The 22,260-nt window shown below is 31.7% G+C and overlaps 2 protein-coding genes and 1 non-coding gene across 3 annotated transcripts in view; all 3 read left to right on the plus strand.

Moving 5' to 3' along the window:
- The first annotated feature begins 3,231 nt into the window (after window positions 1–3,231).
- On the plus strand, window positions 3,232–12,107 carry LOC107027896. The gene is made up of 15 exons (XM_015228941.2): window positions 3,232–3,325; window positions 3,379–3,452; window positions 3,712–3,798; window positions 3,922–4,004; window positions 4,942–5,005; window positions 5,100–5,220; window positions 6,433–6,587; window positions 7,090–7,170; window positions 8,598–8,871; window positions 10,095–10,229; window positions 10,898–10,935; window positions 11,031–11,081; window positions 11,267–11,434; window positions 11,527–11,639; window positions 11,736–12,107. Exons 1-15 carry the CDS (start codon window positions 3,232–3,234, stop codon window positions 11,857–11,859), a joined length of 1,662 nt encoding a protein of 553 aa, XP_015084427.2. The 3' UTR covers window positions 11,860–12,107.
- Window positions 12,108–12,727: 620 nt separating this feature from the next.
- TRNAA-CGC lies at window positions 12,728–12,800 on the plus strand. The gene has a single exon. It is a non-coding gene; the product is annotated as a tRNA-Ala (tRNA).
- A 5,815-nt stretch (window positions 12,801–18,615) lies between these two features.
- Window positions 18,616–22,260, plus strand: part of LOC107026861 (UDP-glucose 4-epimerase GEPI48) — a 4,413-nt gene continuing 768 nt past the window's right edge. Inside the window, exons 1-7 of the mRNA XM_015227967.2 lie at window positions 18,616–19,097; window positions 20,433–20,482; window positions 20,736–20,871; window positions 20,953–21,054; window positions 21,160–21,387; window positions 21,593–21,671; window positions 21,770–21,852. Of these exons, the coding sequence (XP_015083453.1) occupies window positions 18,915–19,097; window positions 20,433–20,482; window positions 20,736–20,871; window positions 20,953–21,054; window positions 21,160–21,387; window positions 21,593–21,671; window positions 21,770–21,852 (861 nt within the window). The 5' untranslated portion in view covers window positions 18,616–18,914. The remainder of the gene's footprint in view (window positions 19,098–20,432; window positions 20,483–20,735; window positions 20,872–20,952; window positions 21,055–21,159; window positions 21,388–21,592; window positions 21,672–21,769; window positions 21,853–22,260) is intronic.

The raw sequence follows: 22,260 nt of genomic DNA on the forward strand, positions 1-22,260 counted from the left end.
TTTCAACCAAACATTATTTTGAGGAAAAAAGGCAAATATAAATAAATGGTTACGAAATTAGTCTCTTTTTTTTTTTTCATTTGTGATCAATTGTACGTATTTTCTTATACTCTCCGTAACTATGCTTTGTGAAAAAGATTTTCACTTTTATATTTTACTCTGAACACATTTTCCAAATAATTTTAAGTTATACACCATATGAATAAAATGGTAAAATATATTCTTCATGTTTGTTTCCACTTTCTTTGCCATCATAGTTGAAGACGTATCGATGACATTTTAGAACACGTTTATCCTAGTTTGTTTAATTGGCGATATATAAATTTGTCCTATAATCAAATCAAACACAGTTAGATTTTGTGTTAAGCTTAAGTTTGATATCCTCTTATTCCATCGAACTTAGCTATTGTTTTCTCCCGGAATACCCATCAACCAATAAAAAAAATTCATTTAAGCGTCTAACGTGACGTGTTTGTTCGTTAGCTTCATTAATTTTGCTTAAATACAATGAACGATGCTCTATTTTTCTTTTTCTTTCTAAAAATCATTGTATTTGTCACATGTTAATACAAAAATATAGGAATATATAAATCCAAATTATTTATTAATTTTTTTAAAAAATATTTATTTATTTTTAAAAAAGGAGAATTCTTTTTAAAAGAAAAAAACATAATAACTTTTTTGAGAGGATATCTTTAATCAAATAAATATGGAAATATAAACTTCAATCCATAAATTTTTTCGTTCGTTATTTTGCAAATATCTTGTCACCTTATGATTTCACAATGCAAAATATACACCACTATCTATGACTCGAGGTGAATATTCACGTGGAACGATTAATTCATATGCTTCCGTTAATTGCTAATACACACACATCTAATTTCTAATAAGCTTTTTAAATGAATAAACATTTTGTTCAAAATTTTCAAGTTATATATCTCCATTTAATTATGATTATATAAATATAATTTTAAGCAAATATTTATGTAGAAGGAACGGTACACATGTTTTGGTTAATTCCAAAAGAAGAATCATATAAATTTGGGGCATTTGATCCAACACTATTAACAATAAAAATATATCAATAAGTTAACATAAATAAATATAAATTATCCGTTATATATCAAAATTAAAAATCTACATATATCAAAAATTATAATTTAATCATAACTAATTTCAATATTATTAATCATATCATTATTATTTAATACTATTATATTCAATATTATTTTTATAATACGATTTAGATAATCATAACTAATCTCAATATTATTAATCATATTGATTATTATTTAATATTATTATATTTAGTATTATACTTACGATTAAGATATGATAGATAACGGGGACCAAACATGATGACTTAACAACCATAACATCCATCATAGCAAGTCTTCTCTTCGTCTTCGTTTTCGTATCTTCGTTTTCGCCTGATTAATTATACAGGTTCGTTACGATTTCTTCCATTAATTATGATTTTTCCAGTTAGGTGAAACTTGAGAATGTTGAAGAGCTAATTCTGCTTTTGTTTCATGGAGTAATTTCGCTTAATTTTTGTTAACACTTGAACTTTAGTATTCATTACCCTAATCCCAGAAATTATTACATTTTTAGAACCATTTTTAGTTTTTTAAGCTAAAATGGTTGGACTATGATGATTTATAGAGCTGATCTCAACTAATTTGGGATTTAATTTATATAAAGACTTGAACTTTACTACTAATTATCCTAATCCCAGAAATTATTAGCTCTCTTACATTTTTAGAACTTTTTAGTTTTTTTTTTTAGCTGAAATAGTTTAAGTATGATTGATTTGTAGAGCTGAATTAAACTAATTTGGGATTGAAAAGTAGTTTATTGATTGATTGTGTTGGGGATTATGATTGACCATGTTTAATTTGTAGTTGAGTAGTGATACTACTAGCTTTAGGTTACCATTCAAGTTATTTTGTGTTGCACTGATTACAACGACAACATACCCAGTGTAATCCCATTAGCGAGGTGTGGGGAAGGTAGGATGTATGCAGAGCTTTTTATCCCTATCTTAGTGGGGTAGTGATAGATTGTTGGCTCGAAGGGGATGTCATCCTAGAAATTATAGTTATGAAAGACAGGTTGAGGTAAAGCTCAAAGGTGACCTTCTTATTGAATTGGAGTAGAACTCTTGATGAAGCATTGTGGCATTCTTATGGGGATGGGTAGAATGCATTACTAGCAAAAGAATGTGTTTTTATTATAATGAATCATCTGACGAGTTGTACAGCCGACTTTAACAGATTTGGGACTGAGAGGTAGTTAATTGATTGATTGCGTTGGGGAATATGCTCGGTCATGTTTTATTCATAGTTGGCTACTAGTAATAGCTTTTAGGTTACTTTGGAGAAGTTAAGTGGTTCAATGATTGTAATCTAGAAACTTTAGTTATGAAGGACAGAGGTTCAAATTAAGCTCAAAGGTGGTCTTCTTATTAAAAATGGAAGAGAACTCTGGATGTAGCATGCCGTTGGGTGATTCGTAGTGGGAGGGGTAGAACATATAGTTGACATGGATAAAATGACATAGTCTAAAGCAATATGGAGTGTGAAAGCAGATAGTTAACTTCTTTGGCAAATGTTTTTCTCTGTGTGGTTCCTGATTTCAATGGGAAGTTGGTAGGTAGATCCACCTATTGGTCTTGCTTTTGCTTCTATATGGGGAGTTGCATAGTGGAAACTTTATCCTCTTAATAGTCACATTAAATCCTATTGCTAGTGGATGTGATCCCTATTTATAACCTTCTTTAACTCATCAAGGTACAGTTTAAGAAATTGATCCATAATAATTGAGCTGTTCTCCTGCTATTTAACTATTAGCGTAATGCACAAAACAGGGGAAACTTTCGGGCCCACAATAATTCTTCCAAGCAAGCCAATGCTTACAAGATACTGTTCTGCACTCCAAATCTGAGGCACATCTACTATTTACTGATTCCTGACAGCTACTATGGATTTTTTTTATGACTGAAAAGTCCGTTTGGGCCAACCCGTTGGATCAACTGCAACTTTCATTACTCGGGGATAACAGGGCCCCCCTTCTACCCCTCTCTACTTTTTTTGTGAGGATAGTAACACCCCTCTCTACTTAAATACCATGTTTAGTTCACAATTCCCTCAACCAAACCATGCTTAGTTCAAAATTCCCCAAACCTTTGCAATTTGAGCTAAGCCTTGGGGCTGCTACATTGTTTGAATGGCACTTCTATATCAATGGAAAAAACCTCTGCATCAATTTTCAGAATCAGGAAGCAAAACTTTATGTCCACAAGAAAGGGAAATCCTGCATTGTATTCTTAAATATTTGCTGATTGCCATGCATATGTTTTCTTCCATTTTGCAGTCTGCAGTTTATTGCTTGGAAATGCTGATTTGCTGATAATTCTTGTTGTACTTTATCCAGTCACCGATTTGTGGGTTTGCTGGAAAATATTAACTTCATGGTGGTGTACCTCGAGCACTAGAATTTTTCTGAGAGATTGTTTTCAAGCTTCAATAGTTGGTGAGAACTCTATCCAGCAACCAGAATTGTCCGTAGATTTGGATGTATTTTTTTCTTTGACATCTAACTTAAACATTCTTAAAGTGAAAAAAGTGTCATCTCAACAAAATTAATCTCACCTTTATCTCTTTGCTTCTTTCCTGTTATAATAGATCTATTTATAGATTGACTTGAAGAAAATTGAGAAGTTCTATATCAATGTTGAATATGTTTAGCCCCAGGAAGCTACCTTGGATATCTGGTACAGATGACCAGAAAAAGGTACTAGCTTTTTCTTGCTTATGATCTAGCCATCTAACTTGGCATTTCCTAGTTAATTATTCTCAAGTTCATTCGTTATCTTTGTGAAGTGAAGGAACACTGAGTTTTGTTGTGACTTTGCAGGTAGTTCTAACTGCTGTAGAAGTAGAATCTCTTCGGTCAGAAATTGCTGCTTTGGAAGAAAGAGAAGCTCATTTAAAAGCTCAGTATGTTTTGATGCTTTAATTGTGTTCTCTCATTATCTACACTAATTAAAATGTGAATTCATAGGTTTACAGCAAAAGCATAAAAGCTTCGGTAAGTTCTTTTTTTCCTTAGGTGACTTGGCCTTTAAACATAGAGTCTTTCTATCACATTTATAAGATGTGCAGAATGTGCTAACGTGGACTATGACATGCATGTATAATGAAACTGCCTTATATGCCCAAACTCTCTACATATGAACTTGCTTCAGTCTTTAGTTATGAAAATCCTTTAGGTAAGAGGACACATCCTGAGTGCATCTTTACATGTGGGTTCATAGAACCATCGGGGATAGTTGATAGGATAATAAGAGACAAATAACAGTAAGCAGGAAGTTCCTGTCATCTGCCAACTTGGGAACTTAGGGTCGAATCCCAGCAAGAGGCGACATTAGTTGAATTCTTCCCACCTACCTAAACCTTGATGGCAGAGCTACCTAGTGCCTGGCTGGTTGGAGGCAGCTAATACTTGGTGGACTAGTTGAGGTGCACACGAGTTGGCCTGGGCACTGCCATCATAAAAAGAAATAAATTAAAGGAAAATTTTGGAGTAGGAAATGTGAACACCCTTCAAGATATTGCCGTGAGAGTTCTCTTCAATGAACTAAGACACTTCCGGTCCATGCTTTTAAAACAAGAAAGAACACATTGGGAAAGTGAATAATATTGTATTTCTAGGTAGTAGAAAGTTTAGATGTAACTGTAACATAGTATGACTGGCTTTCTACTTGATGAGGAAAGACTTAACAACAACTTACCCAGTGTATCCCATATGAGCTATCAATATGATGGCATCCTCTGGAACAACCTCCAGTATCTTTTATTGAGAATTCATGGATTTGTCTAAAGCAGTACTATTATTTGAGTTCTGATATATCTATATATATCTTTCTATTCACAGATTAGAACATATTGACGAAATACTGCAGTCTGCTCGCATGTCGGGTTATTTGTATCTGAGAACGGTACTGAAATACCAAAGATCTGTCCTTTTCTTGTTATCTCTTGGACTTATCAGACTTAAATTATGAAAATCTTATTCTTGCTTTTGATCGACAGAGATGGGAGGCTTTACCAGGGGAACCTCTTCCAATCGATGATGACACTGAAGTTGATGACTGGCTTCCTAAATTTCTTGTTCTTCAGGGATCGGGTATTTTCTTGTATTCATCATCCATAGGTAATTATACGGGAACTTCCAATTTCAGAAGTCACATTTTTTTGGTATTGCCCTATTTTGGTGTAAGTGCATTATTCCAAACTTTTAATGTGTACCATTACTCTCTGTGTTTTGCCTCTTCCCTTTATTGGCCAATTCTGAGTTCCTCATAGAAGGCCAAATCTTCCAACTATTTATCAGGAAAGTCTAGAAATCTCAAACGATGTCTTATAAGCTTATGCTGATTAATGGCATTCATTGTAGTATGATGGACGTCAAATTTGCTCATATAGTTTGACACCCTTTAAGTGTCTCTTGAATTTTGATCGACTTCTATGTGATTTTAGTTATTAGAGATGGAAATTCAAACCCTCAACCCAAAGGACACTGTCTCTCAACCTCACAAACCCCTCGTGATCAGGTGGGTGAAATTTTTGTCCACGCCCACCAGTGGGCAGTGGCACTTGCACCATCCTTGTGGTTTTGACGCAATATAACTGTACTTGTATCTTCCCTATTAATCAACATCAAAATTATAAAATCAATTAAGAATATATATGAGCATAATGGGCGAACAAACAGGAAGAGGATGAATGGAAACAGACACAAGAATGTCGAAGACAGTGGTGGAAGATGTGAAGACACAAGGAGGGAGGCTGTAAAATGAGTTGAAATGTTGCAGCTATACAAAATCATGGAGTGAAATAGTTAATTCGTTTTAGGTAGAGAATGGTGTGTTGGTATGTCTAAATAACTTATATGATACCCTCCTCCTACCCCACAGTCTATATGGTTTGATGAAATTCCAAAAACTCATCCTCCAAACTCCCCTGTTCATGTATGTAGGTGGAATAGGAAAAGTACCTATGGTAAGGGTAGAAATTGTCATCTCTATTTGGTATAGCTCACTGTTAAGTTATATTGGGATTGGCTGACCGTTTAGTTGCATATACATAACTAATCACGAGCTCCATGAATCTGATGTAGAGATTGTCATCTCTGTTTGGTATATCATATTAGGTTATGCTGGGATTCTAATTGCGTATCTTTTAATTCCTCGTGAGCCAATGCATCTCTATCTTCTCTTTGATTTAATAGACGCCCATAATATCTTTTATTTACTTGGACAATCTGATATCAACTAGCACAATGAAGAATTTTCTGATATCTGTTAACACAACAAAGAGGCTATGTCATGAAAACATTTGACTATAACTACTAAACATGATGCAGATCTGAGTCCTCAAGACTCAACTCTTCTATCTGATGTTGTTGAAGTTGGAGCCATGCCTTGTCTGACACGAGACAACGGTGATACTCGATATTGCTTTTTTATTTCAACTCGTCATGGGCTGAGATATGAATGCTCAAGTGCTTCCAAAATACAGGTAATGGTTGTATCTGGATCATCTACTGCTATTACCTAGTCTTGGTATCTTCTTCCATGTGTTGATGTTTGAAGTTAATAAATAGACCTTCGAGTAAACGCGAATTCATACGCACCTCTACGTGTATATGATCTTTTCCATTATTTCTAGGCATGATTTTATGGAGTACAAACTATCAGTTTGTAGTACTGAAAGTCTTGCCTTGTTCTCTGGACATGAAATGCTTTATCTGAATCCTGTCTTTTCGAATTAGTATCCCATGAACGATCTTAGAAGTCCATCATCATAAGCAGATGCTACGAGTATGTCACAGTAACACACATGTATTTATCAGGAAAATAGTAACATAGGTGTCAAAGTAGCATGTTATAAGCCTGTTTGTTTGTTCGTGTTAGTGCGTTGCTCTCGAGAATGTTGTCTTCCCATAACTAAAATCGTATCTATAGATTCATCACATTCCTTTCATTATCCAGTCGCAAGCTATAGAATCTTTGTTTTGCAGGTTGATTCCTGGTTGGCGTCATTACCGAATCATTCTGATCTGCAATCTAACTGCACCGCGCCTGATGAATTAACCAATACTTGACATCTTTTTCTGTCAGTATTCGGTAGCAACGACCTGTAAATAGACCAGAAATTGAAGCAAAGACAGCATTATTATTCACTTGGAAGTTTGATTGAACAACTTTTAGCATTTACCCATTATTCTGTACATAGCTTATTTAACTGTCATTGTCAAGTTACTACTACTTGTATAAATAAAATGTGTTCACAGTTTAAGTATTTCCACTACATGACATCTTTGGCAACAAATCATTATGTAGTTCAATTTGCAAGTGGAGTATCTAAGTGAATCAGCTAGATAGTACCTCGAGCACCATAAGGAAGTGTGTGGCGGATGACAGAGATTCCTCCGCCTTTAATTTTGGTTCGAGCTCTGATAATGGAGAATCTCTTTTGACAAAAGCAAGTTTCATCCCCCTTATGAGTCTATGTGACTTGAATTTAAATTAATCATGTCAGTATGTTTCGGATACTAGATGTCTAAAGGCTAAAGCAATTCGAAAAATAGCTTATGAAAATCTACCAGTGTGCCTTTAGCACCTCCCCAGGTGTCAAGGTATAGTGGGTGTGGGATGACTGAGATTCCTTCGTTTTTAATTTATGACCTTTGATTATGGAGAATCTCTTGGCAAGTGAGTGTTTCAACCCCTTAATAAACCTATTTGACCTGAATTTGAATTAATTATGTCAGTATATTTCAGATACTTAGATGCCTAAAAACCACCACATAAAAAAAATAAAAGAATATAGAATAGTACCTCAAGCAATGAGGATGTAAAATATTATTATTATTCTTTTGTTGATATTGTTTATGATAAGTTCCTCATTAGTTAGTAGAATGTGTGTTCATAAAGTTAATTTCTTTTGTTTTATTACTATAATAATGGGGTAGCTTGTGATTATTAATTAGGTATTAAACATGGATGATAAAAACAAGAAGTACAAAGTGACAAGATAATTTTTGTTATTAGACAAAATCTAATGATGTTAAAATATCACCAAATATGTCATTATAGCTTTTAAATCAACAATCATTCAAAAATGATTGCTCCTTTCACTTTCTTTGAGAACCATTAGATCTACATTCAAGTAATGACAATCTAATTATATTATAAAAAGGTGTTTAAACTAATGTTACCACTCATTGATATAATCATAAGTTAAAAGAGTGTATTTCAATATAAAATTAATTTCGATTCTGACTAAGACTCGAGATTTTAGTTAGTGAATTAATACTAGTCCAATGGGAAGGAGTTTATAATGTGTAAAATCGATTTCTTACGAATAAAATATGAGTTGAAATAATCAATCAACTGAGCTTTTGAAATTCTCCGTGAATAAACTTGTAAACCACAACATAACTGGAAAAGTTAACGAATCAGATTCGGTTTTAACCCGCTTTGTGTTATGGATCGACTGTTAAGCCCAATAAGACTTGGGGTTTAGGGTTTGGCCCAGCCCGAATCCTTAAACCTTCCTCTTTCACGCGTCCTAAATGTGGGTGTGATCACGCGCGACTTCATTGGGAATCTCACATATATAAGTTATATAGCTTCACTCAATTGGTCACTCTCTTTCTCTCTCTATCACTTCACTATTTTTTTTTACTTTCTCTCTCTAAAAAGCTCAGAGATGAATTCTCAGATTTGCAGATCTGCTTCAAGAGCAGCTAAGTCACTCCTTTCTGCTTCATCTAAGCAGACTTCTCGTGCTTTTTCAGGTATAATTTTCATTTTTATCGCAAACTGGCTCGGATACTACAGTTATACTAGAAACAAATCATTATATTTCTTCCTGATTTGAATTATATAAGCTGAGATTTGTAATTGCTATAGTTTTTAATTGATGGATATTTGAGCTCAGGTTATCAAAACAAATTCATGAATGTTTGAGCTTTTTTAGCATATGATCCTTTGTTACTAACAATTATGTATAGTCAAATCTCTTTATAACAACGTCATTTGCTCAGGAGCAGAGTTCTCGTTCTATTTCCGGTAAATTTTTATTGCTGATGTGGATTATAAGCTGAAATCTGTTATTGTTATCGTTTTTAATTGATGAGGTTTTAGCTGGTTAATTATTAAAAAAATGCTGTGAAGTTTTGAGCTTTAAGCTTGAGACTCCATTTTGAAAAGAATAGTGATTTGTAATTGGTATTGTATTTAATTTATGAAGTTTTGAGCTTTAAGCTTGTTATTCCAATATTTTTTTAGGAAGTCCTAAAAACATTTGATTTTTGGTATAAAACTTGTATATTTTCAGAAATTAGCTAGAAAAAAGTAACCATAAATCTGAATTTTTTGGTAAATATTCCGTAATATTTTAGAAATGTTAAATATCTGGTAGGAGGAAATAAGTATTTGACTTTAGAATAGTAATGTGCGGTTAGTTTTGCCGTAGAGGAAGTGGTTGTTTTGAAGCCTGCCTAGTAATTTATTTATGTTTGACTCATAGTAATGTTTTAATTTTCACTTTTTGGTCCCGGTGTTTGACTTTTGGGTATGTGGATTTGAATTTTTGCTTTGGAATTTGGAGGAGTTGTGCAGCAATTAAGGAGTCTATGAATTAGTACATCTGTTCCAAATGATTTGTGGTTACTACTCATTTTGACCTTTATCTTTGTGGTTAAAGAAAGATTACCTGTTGACCTCAATGTACTGCCGTTCCAGCATTTGCATCTCAAACTGGGACTAGATTTATGCATATAAGAATTAAGTTGAATAGTTAAAGTATGTACATATTATATGTGGTGTATCTCCAAATCATGGATTTTCTTCACACGATATGTATGACTAATGTGAGGTACTTGTTCTCACTGAAGATAATCCGTTTTCTTATATGCTTGGTTTCTTGTTGGGAATGCCTTATGTGTCATATATGTTAAAAGATAATCTAAGTTTGGTTATATTGAAAATGCTGATTTCTGAGTTCTCTTTGTTGCAGGAGGACGAGCAGCAGCTGCAGCAGCCACAGTTTCATTGAGAGGAGTGGTGCCTTCTCTAGCCTCATATGGCAGGAATGAATCTGGAAATGCATCTAGAGCTTGGATTTCTGGTGTCCTTGCCCTTCCTGCAGCAGGTTTGTTCAAGTTTATTTTTCATGGACTTGTTGCATGCTCCTCTCCGAAAGCCTCTTGTGGTGAAATTTGATTCTTTGAGAAAGCTTATGCTTTGTACCTTTTCTAGGATATAGTTACTGGCATTTAGGTGTCTACATTTAAGCCTTTTACTAGGACGCTCAAAACAAGAGTTGCATTAAAACTTCATGTCCTCCTATATGAGGCGCCAGAAATACTCGCCACTACTGCCATCTTATATTTTTCTTTTGGATGAAAGCAAAACTTGATGAACGTATGAAGGGTTAACTACCTCCACCTCTACTTAAAGAAATAGTTTTCTGTGGCTCGTATAGTTCAGTTGGTTACTGAACTTTCACCTTGTTGGTGAGGATTTGATTCTCCACCTTGAAATACCGTCCCTATTTCCCCTTCTCCTACCCATCATGGAAGAGGAGCCTTGTCTATTGCTTACCATTAGCATTATGGCATCCGGAACTTATTCAATAACAAATAGTCTATGCTCTTGCATGGTATGGGGTGAAAAGGTTTGCTGTACTTGTGCTCATAATTGAGCATTTCATTCCATTTCTCTCGGACAAAAGTTATAACTTGTCCTGCCTTTGTTTCCTTATTCGGGGAAATAGTAATTTGTATTCTAATTTCATCGTTTCCCTCTCTTTCTGTTTAGCTTACATGCTCCAGGAGCAAGAAGCATATGCTGCCGAGGTACGATATTCTCAGCCTTCCTCTTGGTTGAGGTGTTATATTTTCATTGTCATTCTTTTTAGTAACATATTTGATCTGTTTGTATTTCTTTCAAGATGGAGCGCACCTTTATCGCCATCAAGCCAGATGGAGTACAGAGAGGCCTGGTACGATAATGATTTCTCTTGCTACTTCTTCTATTTATATGGTCTTCCAATAACGTGCTCCCACCCACAATCCCTTAGTTGAAGAGGCAGCTGAAGTTACTTCACATTTTAATATTTTATCTGGGTGCTTGATGGGTAATGTATTCTCTTTTACTTTTGGCTGATAAAGTTTTGTTTCATTTCAGATTTCAGAAATCGTATCACGCTTTGAGCGCAAGGGCTTCAAGCTGGTTGCAATCAAAGTTGTGATTCCTTCCAAGGAATTTGCAAAGAAGCACTATCATGACTTGAGTGAGAGACCATTCTTTAACGGCTTGTGCGACTTCCTTAGCTCTGGCCCTGTCTTAGCAATGGTAAGTAAGAGGATTTTACTAGTCAAGTGTCATATTGTATCTCTTTGTCCAAACTATTTCAGCATGAATAACTCCATACACTTTCTCTTCAGGTTTGGGAAGGTGAAGGTGTAATCAGATATGGAAGGAAGCTTATCGGAGCCACCGATCCACAGAAATCTGAACCTGGAACCATCAGAGGCGATTTAGCTGTTGTAGTCGGAAGGTAATATACAATGATACAACTACGCATCAATCTCAAACGAGTCATTCTGCTTGTATGATTTGCGTAAACATGAGTTTAACACAATCTGCTATACAGGAACATCATCCATGGCAGCGATGGCCCCGAGACCGCAAAGGATGAGATCAACCTATGGTTTAAACCAGAGGAGTTGGTTAATTACACCAGCAACTCTGAGAAGTGGCTATATGGTGATAACTAAGTGAATGTACTCTTGCATTAATCTAATTAATTGCCATTAAACAGGCATGAGGAGTAACAAACTCATACATCAAAATAATGCCAATTTTTCCTAAGGCGAGAAGCAATTTTACATTTAGTATACTATTTAAAATCACCACAATAATATGTATTTGAAACAATGAACTTCATTTATGTATTGAAACATTGAATTTCATGATTCTTGTTCCAATACAATGATTTATAGCAATAATTGGTGGGGATGCATCATGAAGTACTTCTTTCAATGTTAAACTTTCGTTTGTATTCATTAGTTAGATTGTCCAAGTGGCTTAAAGCGGAGTGTGGGGAGGGGAGGATTTCATGTAATAGTTTACCGTATTGAATGTTTACGTCAAATAAATAGATGCATAATCATAGGAGTAACGATATGACATAATCATAATTCGTAACTCAACTAGGAAATTACAATAGGAGTAATTAGTTATGATCAATTAACATTTATCATAAGTTGGTTCATTTTGACAGGTTGAAGTCAAAACATTTACTAAGAGAATTTAATATATAAATAATCGAATACACAAATAAGTTAAGAAAACTTGAACATACACTAATATATATATACATATATATATATATATATAATAAAAGTATTTCTCAACGAGAAAAAGGGTGACAATTGACTCTTCTTAAACAAGAATAGCTATGTGCTGCAGGTTCTACTATACGTTTTAACACTCCAAACTTTTTCGTTATTCTTCACCCCAAACATCTCCCTTTTTTTTCAAACAAATAATCAATATAAGGTAAATATTTATTTTGTATTCATATTTGACATTTACACCTAAGTGAAATTAATAAATAGCTTTGACTAGTATTAACAGGCAAAAGGGGGTGTAGCTCATATGGTAGAGCGCTCGCTTCGCATGCGAGAGGCACGGGGTTCGATTCCCCGCACCTCCATTTTATTAGTATTTCATTATTTGTCAATTTTAATATTGATTGAAATTTCATTTTGTCTCAAATATTTATGTACACTTTTTCGTTTTTGTACTCTCGTTTAAGTTTGATCGAGAATTTATGTAAGAAATTTTTAATTTTTTAAAAAATAAAATTTATATATTTGTAAATTACGTAAAAAGTACTATAATTCATTATAATTAATAATTTAAAAATTTTCATTTAAATCTTGAAATACGAAATATGCCACATAAAATGGAACAGAAGGAGTATTATTAATCTGTCATATATAAAAAAGAAGTGCTATTTTTCTTAATTCATTTTAAATGCCTTAGAGTATTAGTACAATGTATCATAGTATAGTAATAGTGTAATATTTTGTCTTTTGACACGATTTAAGTCATGAAATCTTCATTTTTTAAAAAAAGAAATTTATATATTTATAAATTATATAAAAAAATATTATAATTACAATAATTCAAAATTCGAAATATATAAAAAGTTTTACGATTAAAGAATACGAGCCATATTTGGTAGTGAGGTATGCATGAAAAATGTAATTATGTTATGTTTTTTTTTTTTTTTTATTACCAACTGATAATTGATTACCAAGTTGTTGCTGAATATTTGTGAGTAATAACAATTCATATAACAGAAGTGGTGACAGTCAAAATATTAACAAAAATTTTAAAACTGGTAATTTTATACCATCTTTTCCAACTAAAATTTCATCAAATACTGATGAAATTTTCTATACCTAAATAATTTTATGAGCTAAAGGGTAAGTCAATATCCAAAGCAAATATCAAGTAAATCAATAGTTAGAAATTTAGGGGTGTCCTGGTTTAGTTTGGATCAGTTAAAATCAAATAAATCTAGTTGGTTTTTAAATTTCTAAAATCAAATCAAATTAAAAAAGTAAATGTCGGTTTGGTTCAGTTTTTTCTGATTTTTTCAGTTTGAAAGTAAATTTTAAGGACATATGTATCTTGATAGACACAGACACCTGGTATATGAACAATCTACTGAAAAGTTATTGTTGGTTTAATTAAGCAATTAAACAATACTAAAGTTCTCATTACACGAACATAGTGATTCAATTAAGTGAAGGTGCAACTATAAAGATATGGTAGGTAAAGATTAAAAAATGAATTTTAATGGACTTGGACTTATGATTGTAATAGATGAGCTAAAATTTATGTGTGGACTTGCAAAAACTTGAGTTACATAAAATTTTAAAAAATATTTACATTTTATTTATGAACAATATATAAATAATTATAAAATTTATATATCTAATTTATCGGCTTGGTTTGATTATTTTTGTGGTTATTAGTCAAACCAAATAGTATCGATTTTTCAAAATGTAAAACTAAATCAAGCTAATTATCGATTTTTTTTAATCGATTTGATTCAGATTGCGGTTCGATTTGATATTTTAACTATAACTATGAACATCCTTAGTTAGGATGAACATACATCTAACTATCAATATGAGAAACAAGTATCGAACCTAATTCAATTCTAAAAGTTAACTCATAAGACGAGACTTGTCTAAAATCTGGTTTACCCAAAGTATAAAAATTAACTTTAAATCCGATTATTCAAATTTACAATGGAGAAATTTGTGGTAACAAAATACTTATCCTTTGTTACATCATATCATACTTTAACGTGAGTACAAATAAATCAGACTAAATTTTAATATTTTTTTTTTAAAAAAAAGAATAGGGACAACGCATATTCTTGCGCCATTTATTTTACATGTATGACCAAGTCCTTTTCTAATTTCTTCAAACTAAAAGAAAGTTGCCTTTTTTTAATTGATTTTTTTTAAACTTTATTATTTTCACGTGGCTAATATTACAAAATTAATACATTATATTAGTCAAAAAGTGGAGGGGTGGATAACTCATAATCCTCAAGAAATTCCAACTGTTTTTTTCAGTTATAACACGTTACTCCATAATTAATGCATAGGTGGCAACCATATGACAGTTGACAACTAACCAAAAGTCTAAAAAAATCTTTTAAAAATACTACTATAACATAATATTAGTCGATAATAATATATTTAATGTAATTTTATAAATAGAGTTAAAAGAGAGTGATGTGTGTGTAAATTAAATTTTATATCTATCTTATAGAAAGAAAGAGATAGTTTCTGAAAGGCCATCTCCCCCAAATAAAACAATTTAAAATAGGTTTGAAAAAAATACAAGAATGAAGAAGTCCTTTAAAAAATAATAGTGAAAGGTCTAAAAATATATTCTGTGTGTCTACTTTTAATTGTCATGCTTTCTTTTTTCAGAGTCAACGATAAAAAATTCGATTGACATTTTATAATACACAAAAAATTGCAGTTAATTGAATTTTTTATTTAAAATATTGAATTAATATAATCTAATTTAATTTTGAAAATTAATCAAATTAACTTTCGGAAAATATAATATGACAAATAAAAGTGGACGGAGGGTAAAATAAAAGTCTTTGCTTATTAAGAAGACTAATTGAAGTCATGTAAATGATCACTTATAAGTTGACACTTGGAAATGTAGTAAAGGTGGTCATCTTAGTTGGTCAACTAAAATCTCCCATTTAAGAATAGTTAATTAATTACCATTTCCTTTTCAGTTTATATATAGTGAATTATTTTTTTTTGACTAATTACAAAGTTAAGATCTTTGAAGTTTGTAATATATAATTTTATGTATATAATACTGAGAGTAAAATTGAGGAATATGGCTAATAAATAGAACATGTCATTAGAAAATTAAAAATTGAGATTTAATCAAAGTTCAAAAACTTAGGGCTTAAACAATCATTCCTTTAATTTAGGGGGGAACCCTTTAATTTGCCCCTTTTAGTGTAGAGTACAATAACACACCATTTTTGCTTGTTTGCAATTAGTTGACTAATTTTGGATTTGAGTTTTAAATATAAAATTAGGCACCATACACATTATTCGTAAATGAGTTTTATATCGCACAAGTCCAAATTAATTGAAGCAGTGACACTTTTCGTCGGAAAAAAATTAGCATATATACAAGTAAAATGATGTATGAAATAATTAAATAACCTATTTTGGACACCCTTAACATAACAAGTTGTTATTTCTGGACACCCTTTAAGAAATTTCTGTCTCCACCGCTGCATTGAAGCTTCAATATAAATATCGAACGGGTGAAAAAAACAAAATAAAAAATTCTCTTTTCTTTATTTTGGAATAAAGCTAATGTGGGATTGTCATGTTTGAAGATATAGCAAAAAGATAAAGTTCCTTTTAACATTATCTTTGTTTATTTTCATGTAATAGATATGTGGTACCCTCAAATTGTTTAACAAATTGGACCACATTGTGTACACCTTACCAAACATAACATGAAAAGTAAAAGAAATTAAAAATACTAGAAAATAACAAAATTTTCTAGAGAGATATATAGTTATATTTTATCTTCATAATATAGGAGTACGATTTTATATTACAAACTATTGTTTCTAGATTCTATAGCTAGTAAAATAATAAACACAATGACGGCGTAGGACACTTCTTGCATTATGTAAATGTATAATTGATAATATTATCGTGTATTTTTCTATTTCTTGTTATTCACGTAATGTTACATGGTAATATGTTAACTTTTTTGAAATTTTGAAATATCAAAAAAAGTCTTATTTGTTAAAATAATTAAATATCATACGAAAGGAAACTATTTATGGAATAATTAAAAAAATACATTATTTGCTACTTTCGGCAGATAATAAGTTTTATTGATAACGATTTGCATATAGTAATTAATAGGGAGAAAAAAACATTAATTCTCCACAAATTACGCGTTCTATTAGATAAGGATTTACATTAAAGCAAAATATTAAATGACCTTATGACTCATTTATAGAAACAAATAGAAAAAAACAATTTCATATTATTATTTTTTATTTAGGATAACCTATTATTGTTATAATCTATGTTATATTTTTTGTCCTTCAAATGAGCATTCTTAGGTAAGCACTTTGTGCGAATTATGTAAAATTTACATCATATATTACTAGCGTGCAAATCACACACAAAAATATAAATATATGGTTAGGCGTAATAGCCAACAATCACACAGAAAATATAATCACATTAGATGAATTTATGTGACAAATTCAACTTAAAAACTATTGAAAAATTAATTTTAAATTATTCGTATAGATAATCATTCTTCAAAATAACTAAGTCGAATACAATTTTAAAGCTTGTTATAATACATTTGGAACCAAATAACAGAAGGAAACATACTCCTCGAAAATCAACACAGAGAGTAATTTATTTATTTTAACTTCCCCACAACTTTATTTTTATTTTTTTGTTATAAAATATGATCCAAAAGAACTACAAACAGAAAATCAAGATTCTGGGACTGGACAAGAGGATACAACAAAATTTATAAATTTTCACAACTCCCAAGGTGAAAATAAAACATGCCACAAAAAAAACAATCACAATAAAGACAAATAATTAATTAATATTTTAATCAATTAATTACCTACCTTGTCATTAAAAAAAACAGTTGGTATTTACTCCTACTAATTTCAACCAGTTAAGTTAATTGCATGAATCGTCTCCTTTGTTTTTTTTTAGTTAATAGCTTGGTTATTAACTAATATATTTGTTCCGATTAATTTTAAATTCGCTTTATTAAAATTATTTAAGAAATATAAGAAATTATGATGATTTTTGTAAATATTTTTTTTTATTTAGAAATTTTGAATTTGAATTGATTTAAAATATTTTATTTAAAAATAAATTTTACATTTAATAGAAATATCAATACGAATAGTGTACATTAGATATGAAAAGAAATTAAAAAGAACAATAAATAAGTTGTGAAATAGATTGCATAGATCTTTTATATTCCTTCTAACTTATATTATATTCAAATTCAAATTCAAAAATTAGTGTACAGAGAATTAAGATTACTTTAAATAATTGTTTATTTATCTACCCTTATTTTTTTTTAAAAAAAATTGCATTAGAAAACTGACACAAATGCAATAAAATATACAAAAAAAGAAAAGTTGAATATTCTTTTTTGAATATGTGGTTAATCATGAGTTCATAGTATTAGAAAAAAGATGTTGTGGAGCATATAGGAATCTAAAACTAGAATCTAGAGAGTCCTCCTTAATCTAGACACAATCCCCCACATTTTTTTTTTTATTCGGAGTCTGATATTCATATTTAATCTTATTAAATTCATATTTTTTCGAAAAATTTGTTTATAGAGTAAAGTATTACTTGAAAAATATAATTTTATGTCAAAATATCCAAATTTCCATCTAAGAATGAACAGTTTTTTGAGATTCTTTTTTATCGTTTAATATTCATACTGATCAGATTAAATTTAAATTATTTCAAAAACTCTCTTGTTGGAGTAACATATTACCTAGCAAACACGGTTTTATATCTAAATATCGAGATTTGTAATTAAAATAAATGATTTTTATTCGCCGTTTGATATTATTTAATTTAATTTCTCTCATAAAATCTTTTGTATGTATCTAATAAATATAATTTCGTATCTAAATATTAAAACTTTTGATTAAGAATAAAGGAATTAGTTGCCATTTTTATACGTGGTCAATTGCTTTAAATTTTGCTGGAATAAAAGTAAAACAAGTAGAAAATCAAATTTATTAAGATTTACCATATTTATATATGGAAAGTAATAATTATTTTTTATTGAGTTAATTAAAAAAATAAATTTTTCTATGAAATTTCTCAAAGCCACCATCTAACCTACACTACACGTGTCCCTTTTCTTCTTCTCCATCTTCTTAGCCTCCCTCTTAAAAATTCTTGAAAATTCTTTCAGCCCAATTAAGTAAAAGGCAAAAAGTTGCAAATTTTCATTATTATTTTTTATATAACCGTGTTTTTTTTTAAAAAAAAAAATCATATCATACACCTATAAAAGCTTGGACTTAGGAGTCTTTGTTTCAAACTTGACAATAACAAAAAAAAGATCAGATTTTTTTTTCTTGATTTTTGGAATTCTTTTTCACCAAAACTCAAATCTTGTTATATAAAATTAAGGGTTAGTTTCTTTTTTAATTGTTTTATAGTACAATATGTCGAAGAGTATACTTGTGACAGGGGGAGCAGGGTATATTGGGAGTCACACAGTGTTGCAATTGTTGCTTGGTGGTTATAAGACTGTGGTGATTGATAATTTGGATAATTCTTCTGAAATTGCTGTGAAAAGGATTAAGGAAATTGCTGGTGAATATGGCTCTAATCTCTCTTTTCATAAGGTATATGTCATTTTCCTGTTTTTCCTTAACATGGTTTTTTTTTTGTTTGATTGTTTTGGGTGGAGAATTGTTGTGGGGTTTGTGTGTATAGGGGGAATTGTATGAATTTGAGTTTTGGGTTTTCTGTTTTTAGTGTAAAGACTGGATTTTTATGGAGTTTTGTCTGTTTTTTCTGATTAGTATATTGTTGTTATGTAGTTAATCTCTGAAACTTACTATTTGTTTTGAGGGTGAAATGGATGGTTTTTTCTGGAATTGTATGAATTTAAGTCTTGGGATTTCATTTTTTGGTGTAAAGACTGGATTTTTATGGAGTTTTTTTTGTATACTGTTGTTATGTGGTCAATCTCTGAAACTATTTATTTTGAAGATGGAATTGTGTGAATTATAGTTTTGGGTTTTCATTTTAGTGTAAAAGATTGGATTTTTATGGAGTTTTGTCCAATTTTTGAATCTGTATACTGTTGGTTAGGTGGTCAATCTCTGAAACTTTTATCTTTTTTGTATTAGAATGATTGTTTCTGGAACTGTATGATTTTGTGTTTCCTTGAGTCGAGGGTATATTGGAAACGACCTCCCTGTATCGAGGTAGGGGTAAGGTGTACACTCTCCGACTCCACTTTGTGGAACTACACTGTATGTTGTTGTATGGTTTTGAGTTTTTGGGTTTCAAAGATTGGATTTTTATTGGGTTGCTGTTGCTTTCTTTTTTGAATTGTATGCCATGAACATATGTTGAATAGTTATTTCTTTGTATATTCCCTTTTTCTGTTGTTCCTTTTCATGGCCCCTCTCTCTCTCTCTCTCTCTTTTTGCTGCTCTTTTTGAGAACTGTTCTGGTTTTTGTGGATAAGGTGGAATTGTATGACTTTGAGTTTTTGCTTCTTTTATTTAATGTAAAGATTGGATTTTTATGGGGTTTTCGAATTGTTTGAAATCTGTATACTTTTGCTATGTGGTCAATCTCTTTGTTCTTGTTTCTTTCTTGATGATTATTGCTGGTCTATCATGTGCTTCTTTTTCCATTAAACAAATGTTTTGGTGAAGTATACACTTTTGTTTTTTCTTTCCATATGTAAAGTAACTGTTTAAAATTCCAGAGATTTTGATGGAAATTAGTCTCAGTAGTCTATTGAATTTGGTGTTTTTCATTTGGAGGTAATAACTATTGGCCACAGTTAAAATTTTCTTTTATGGAGACATGCTTTTAATGGCTCTATTTGTCATGTAGTGATAGTTCTCCTGTATAACAGTACTTTTACATGGATTAAGCTAATTTTTTGTTACTTTCTTTAAGTTAGTGGCTAAATTCTATTGTTTTGTCTTATACTATAGGTTGATCTACGTGATAAGCCGGCAATTGAGGAGATTTTCAGGTCTAACAAGTAAGTTCCAACAAAAAATCTGTCTTGATGGTTTTCAGGAGACAATTTTTTTCTTCTAATTATCTCAGTATTGAATATAATATAGTTATATTATACACGCTGATGATGGTTTATTGACCGTGTGGTGCATGAATTAAAACTAAGCTTTGAAGAATAGTTGATGAATGCCTGAATCTAGCTTATTGATTCCTTTGCTCAAAATTTATTACCTTTTGATAAATCGGTTTGGCATCAATTACTTTTTTTTGTGCAGATTTGATGCTGTTATTCATTTCGCTGGACTAAAGGCGGTTGGTGAAAGTGTCGAGAAACCTTTGATGTACTATGACAACAACCTTATTGGAACAATTACCCTCTTGGAAGTCATGGCAGCTCATGGATGCAAAAAGGTATTCCTCGCAATTCGATTAACTTATAAGATGCGTCTCTTTTCTTGAGTCTTTAACTGGTTTCCTTCTCTGCTTCTCCAGCTTGTGTTTTCATCGTCAGCTACTGTTTATGGTTGGCCAAAAGTGGTTCCTTGTACTGAGGAGTTCCCCCTGAGTGCTGCAAATCCTTATGGACGGACAAAGGTTCTGTCAAGTGTTTCATCTCGCATTTTTAGCACTCAAATTGTTGGAGTCCAGAATAGTCTGTTTATTCTATCTCTTCGTGATCTAACAACTTTCAATTGTCAGCTCTTCATTGAAGAAATATGCCGTGATGTACAAAACGCGGACTCTGAATGGAAAATCATATTGCTGCGGTACTTCAATCCTGTTGGTGCTCATCCAAGTGGCCGAATTGGTGAAGATCCGCGAGGAATTCCGAACAACCTTATGCCATTTGTTCAACAAGTTGCTGTTGGCAGAAGAAAAGAGCTGACAGTTTATGGAACTGATTATGGAACGAAGGATGGTACAGGGGTATGACTATATTTACAATAGCAAATCTTTACGTGTTAGATACATTTCAACTTTCAATCTACTCAGGTGTCTTTTGCACATGACAAGCTATGGTTTACGATGTCCAGCAATACCGTTGTTTAGTAGTTTGGCTAAATGTGACAAAAAACTATCATTTTTATGAGATTTTCCTCGGAGAATAATCATGTCGTGTTTTTTTTTTCAGGTCCGTGATTACATTCATGTTATAGATTTAGCAGACGGACACATTGCTGCCTTGCAGAAGCTATCTGATCCTTCCATAGGTGTGTACTTGCTATCTGTTGTCGTGATAGTTTATAGTATTATTCTCCGTTGGCTCATTTGTATTGCTATTTGTGCTGATTTTGATCGATCTTTTTAGGCTGTGAAGTGTACAACTTGGGAACTGGAAAAGGAACTTCAGTCCTTGAAATGGTGGCCGCATTTGAGAAGGCTTCTGGAAAGGTAGTTTTCAATTGCATTCCTCCTCCATGTATCGTTATAATGTTGCATCCAATTCCTCTCAATGGCGGAGGAAAAAGGAAACCACAATTTCCCTCAAGCCGAGAGGCTATTTATTGTTACTAGTGTTTTCATACTAGTGTTAGCTCATCTCTTTTTTTGGGGTACCGATGCCCTTGTATACTTTTGACTCACCTAGACTAATTCGTCTTCCACCAATACAGATACGGTAACTCTGTCTATCAAAGCTAAGACAAGTGCCTAGCTCTTTCCCATCTCATTTGTTTTTCGTTTTCTACTTCCTCGTGAATAGACTTTGTTAATTATTGAACCTTTTAGTTGTTTTTAAGACCCTATATGAGTGTTTAGTTTGCATTACTTACCTACTTCTGTACTTCCCCCCCCCCCCCC

This window comes from Solanum pennellii, chromosome 8 (assembly GCF_001406875.1).
Source record: "Solanum pennellii chromosome 8, SPENNV200".
NCBI classification, from domain to species: Eukaryota; Viridiplantae; Streptophyta; class Magnoliopsida; order Solanales; family Solanaceae; genus Solanum; species Solanum pennellii.

Coding starts and splice junctions, on each gene's coding strand:
- LOC107027896 (XM_015228941.2), top strand. CDS start 3,232: ATGGCACTTCTATATCAATGGAAAAAACCTCTGCATCAATTTTCAGAA. Junction 5,006..5,099: donor GTTATTTGTATCTGAGAACG/GTACTGAAATAC, acceptor TTTGATCGACAG/AGATGGGAGGCTTTACCAGG. Junction 11,640..11,735: donor TTAGCTGTTGTAGTCGGAAG/GTAATATACAAT, acceptor TCTGCTATACAG/GAACATCATCCATGGCAGCG.